The sequence below is a fragment of the Papaver somniferum genome, chromosome 8 (genome assembly GCF_003573695.1).
Source record: "Papaver somniferum cultivar HN1 chromosome 8, ASM357369v1, whole genome shotgun sequence".
Classification (NCBI taxonomy): Eukaryota; Viridiplantae; Streptophyta; class Magnoliopsida; order Ranunculales; family Papaveraceae; genus Papaver; species Papaver somniferum.
Genome location: NC_039365.1, coordinates 91935440 through 91939942, shown reverse-complemented (window position 1 = coordinate 91939942; position 4503 = coordinate 91935440). Strand labels below are relative to the sequence as shown.

Below are 4503 nucleotides of genomic sequence, written 5' to 3'. Positions count from 1 at the left end.
CCCCTCCATTATCCAAACTAAATATCCCCCCAACTTTCTGGTCACCAGAAACTATTTTCAATTTGAGTTTACAAATATACCCGAAAATAGTATTCAAGAAAGCTTGGGAGAAAAGATCTGCCACTACTGCGAGGCACCTAGCCTAGTTATTTAAAATTGGGGTTATAGGTACTTGCGCAAATAAGAATCAGCTAATAGTTCTATTTAGGGAAGGGGTGGTTTCCAGGTGGGATGATCGATTTTATGTTCAGTTCATCATGGTGCTTCTTGATGTGAAGAGTAACAATCACCTAATAACAGTTTGGCCTGGTTAAGAAACTAGGAATTCTACATACATGGATGAGAACAGTAATGTACTAGGAACTGATCAGTGATAAACAACGACAAACTTATTGAGAAAAGATTAATAAACAATGTAGACAAAGAGGGGTACAGGTCCACGTTGGGGATCACAACTCCTTCCAATGGCTAATATAGGAGGACGAACATTGAAGATAGTTGAACACACTTCTGGATACCCTTTTCCTGCGTCCATATCTGGGACCTATTTATTAGGGAACGACAGAGATTTACATGGTCCAGGAAATCAATAGGACAATAGATAGAGTTTTCACATGTGAAGACAGTCAAGAACATTATAACATTTATATACTTCGGATTTGCGAAAAATAGAAAAATAACCTTATGTTGTGCTGTATATACAAAATGCAGAAATAGTTCAAGGGTTGAACTGAAATGTAATTTACTTACTTTTCATCACTTTCTGAATTAGAAGGCTCATAAATGACACTGATATAGTAGCCGACAGTTTTTAATGTGAGACCTGGAAATCTATGAGAGCCACTTGGACGATGATCAATTTGAACAAGTGGCCATTTCATTATTTGTGCAGCCTCACATTCTTCCCATCCATCTCCAATTACGCAAAACTGCACGTTTGGGCCGTTAAAACGGTCCTTGATCCATGAAAAACATTTTGGTTTCCCCACATCCCATGAGCTGTAGACTGGAAAAAATAATGAAAGAATGTAAATATCTACTTATTTACACAACTTGAGCAACAAAAAATGATCTCAAAAGAATATATCTGGATTCTCTTCTGAAAAATGTTTTTGACAGTCTCCTGCAGTATCAAAATGCTGCTCATACTTGCACGGTGATGTTAAATAATGATTCATCCATACGGGCATTTTAAAGAACTCCACCACTATGTAAAACTCTCATTGTACGAGATATGTTTTGATAGTTCTAGATTTAATCTCGTGTAGTAAGGCTGCTATCATAGGGTAAGAAGCGTTCATTCTGGTTCTTCCTATTGCAGTTTTCTCTATGTTCTTTATGCAATTCCATTTTGTTTAAGATAGCATTTTCTTCTTCCAACAATATAAAAAACTTACTTTCTTAGCAAGCAAATTTTTTTCTTAGTCACTTATAGCAGTGGTTTAGTCTTGCTATGATCCATTCAACATTGCAAAAGTTCTTACAAGCCCAAACAGGTTTGGTGCATTAGTCGTTCAAGGGTTTGCCCACACGACTACGCTACTCAAATAATTCCAGAAAAAACAAAGATAAAAAAAACACTAACCATTTTGATGCATTATTAAATCATCCAACCGAAAGAGAAAGCACTTCACAAGGCTGGGTATCAATGATCCAGCAGTGACCAAAATGTTCACTTTATCAGATTTACTGTCAGAGGATTCAGTGACTCCGTTGGCTGCAGCAAGATGAGGGGTTGAGTTCTTTCCTTCTGAAGATTGCTCCAAGAAGGCCCGAGCTGCACTTAAATCACTGAAGTCATAAGGAAATGTACTTATAAGCTACTACACAGAAATAATTGGACATATTACATCACAGACACATGTACCAATAAACAGCTGTGATTCCCAGCCTAATCTTACATTTTATGCCCAAACAACTCTTGAAACATATCCCGGGACTAGGAGAAGCAAATAGAGATTTTTGGCACCTAAACCAAAGTTTAAAAAGAAAAGAAAAAGATTGAAAAGATTTTGCGTTTCTTGTAAATTGTCAAGTTATCAACCTGCTTGCTTTTTTTGTTAAGAAAAAGAGCGTTAATATACCTAAACCACACTTGTGCGAACACAAATTTGTGGAAGCAATTACCTCACAAGAAAACTGATAGAGATTTTCTCCATTAGAAATGCACCAAAACAGATATCAAGGAACATCCAAATTGAGATTCTTAATCCTATACGGAAATGCATCATGATAACATACCCGAGGAGAGCCACCTGTCTGTATACCTATCCGTTAGCTCATAAAGATCATCCAATTGCTTCATTGTATCTTGATCTATGACATTTCGCAAACCCTGTGATAACAGAAGTTCAAAAGTTAAAGTTGGAGCTAAAATGAGTTCAATACTATTAAATTAGGTTTTCTTTCTACTTGGGAAATTACACCAGCATTTTTAGTAAGAAACAATCTGAAGACTAATGAGTATCAATGAGCAGTACCTGTTCATACTTATGCCCGATAATACGGTGCCGATAAGCCAGTTTCTTTTTGTTTAGATCATCATGTGGAGAACTAACACCATCTTTGCTAAAATCATAATCTGACAAATCTTTTCCATCATCATACTCCCTTAACGAGTCAAGTAAAGGTTTATTGTAGTTCTCAATCTGCACCAAAAGAGAGGTATGGCACATATAAAACTATAAAACAAACAGCACGACCTATCCAAAGAACTGCAAACAGTAGCTATAAGGATTTAAGATTTAACTAAACAAGACAATCAAATTATTGTTAGATTCTTTTTGTAAATAACTTGCTTACTTGTTCATAGAAGAAATGATCGTCACATATTTGAAGAATGTGCTTCTCCCACATCTTACCAATGTCTATACCCTTCTGAACATCCTTGGAACCATTAAAACCTTCAGCATATGTCCCATTCAACAACGACTTTAACAATATTAGTGTCTCATCCATGTCCCATATATATACATTCATCTTCTTATTTGACGAATCTTGTGCGGTAATTTTTGCCCTTTTACCAGGATGCATTGAGTCGCCATCCAATAACACATCTATACTTTGCATCACTGATCAAAAAAAAAAAGAAAAAATTTACCCAATCTGCTCAGCTAGATTGTATGACCTAGGGGGGAAAAGATGAAGAAAGAACAGATTATGAGGATCTATATTGATATCATGGTATGAACACAACAAAAAGTAAGGGAAACTAGGGTTGGAACTGTTTCAATGAATTAACAAATTATTACAAGATCAAACTTGATTAGATTATTCAAAGAGATATTAGACCTAATTTTGTTCGATTTGATGTGGAGGGAAGTATTCGTTTACCTTTTTGAGCTTAAGTAACTGTAGAAGACTGCTACCAAGCACCAAAGTACACTGGTATTCTTTCCCTTCCTAATTCACTTGGTAGAAGAGAAACCATTCTTTTATCGCCCATTGACTTAATAAGTCAACAATAAAAGACCGTGTCCTTTTTTCTTTTGAAGCAAAAAACCGTGTCCTGGTGGAGAGGAAAAACATAGGGCTGCACATGGGTCGGGTTGGGTCGGGTTTGGCCTCACCCACCACCCGACCCATTGCTGGTGGGTAATTGAACTTTTCACCCGCAACCGACCCACCATAACAATAGGTCGCTTTTCACCCGACCCACAATAAGGCGGGTTGGGTCGGGTCGGGTGGTGGGTTACCCCTCATATTTTATATCTTGCGGGAAATTGAAATTAATTTCAAATGAATCCGTAAATTTATTTAGAAATTCAAGAACAATCAACAATACATAGAGTTCAACTAGTTGGGAACAAGTTTTAAGTTGATCCATACCTTCAGTTCACTAATCAAGATTCAAGAACAACGAATTGACGAAGGAAGAAGAGTCTCCGTGACTCTGTCTCTGAGAAGGAGAGAAGAAGAGGCCGAAGTGATAGGTGTGGGCTGCGAGTGCGATGCTTAGTTAGGGTTAGGTATTTTATTTTTTCAATCCAATGGCTGAGATTCATTCTAGGATAGAAAATCTAAGGGGTAGCATGCTAGGGAATATTGGGCGGGTTGGTGGGTCGGGTCGGGTGAAGGAAGTTCCTACCCGCAACCGACCCAACATACGGTGGGTTTTCACGTGCCTCACCCATAGTCGACCCATACCTAGGTGGGTCGGTTCGGGTACGGGTATTTTTCGACGGGTGTGGGTCGGGTCGGCGGGTCGAGTCGGTTATGTGCAGCCCTAGAAAAACATCCCTTGAGGTAGCCCATACATCGTGTCGTTCTTTATTTGGATCACATTAGATTTATGATAATTGTAAGGATCAGATGTAAATAAAAGAGACAAGAGATTAAAATGGTTCGGCACTAACGTCTATATTCCCTGCAAACCTCGTAGAATGAAATTTATTGATGATCATCAGTACTTACTGAGATGGTTTTTACATTTTACGTAGTGATCCTATTTGTAAGATGATAGGATCAATAAATACTAGAAGATAACAACTTAACTATCTTATC

General features: G+C 37.7%; 1 protein-coding gene across 1 annotated transcript; it reads right to left on the bottom strand.

Moving 5' to 3' along the window:
- Window positions 1-577: 577 nt before the first annotated feature.
- On the bottom strand, window positions 578-3462 carry LOC113302047 (eyes absent homolog). The gene is made up of 6 exons (XM_026550887.1): window positions 3334-3462; window positions 2803-3071; window positions 2481-2648; window positions 2242-2335; window positions 1586-1777; window positions 578-1006 (listed from the first exon to the last, which is right to left on the bottom strand). Exons 2-6 carry the CDS (start codon window positions 3067-3069, stop codon window positions 747-749), a joined length of 981 nt encoding a protein of 326 aa, XP_026406672.1. The 5' UTR covers window positions 3070-3071; window positions 3334-3462; the 3' UTR covers window positions 578-746.
- Between the last annotated feature and the right edge of the window lie 1041 nt (window positions 3463-4503).

Bases quoted from the DNA above. Each gene is read 5' to 3' on its own strand.
- LOC113302047 (XM_026550887.1), bottom strand. From the start codon at position 3,069: ATGCAAAGTATAGATGTGTTATTGGATGGCGACTCAATGCATCCTGGT. The intron at 2,336-2,480 runs GTACTGCTCATT...CTGTTATCACAG, and splicing joins TCGGGCATAAGTATGAACAG to GGTTTGCGAAATGTCATAGA. The intron at 1,778-2,241 runs GTATGTTATCAT...ATTTAAGTGCAG, and splicing joins AGACAGGTGGCTCTCCTCGG to CTCGGGCCTTCTTGGAGCAA.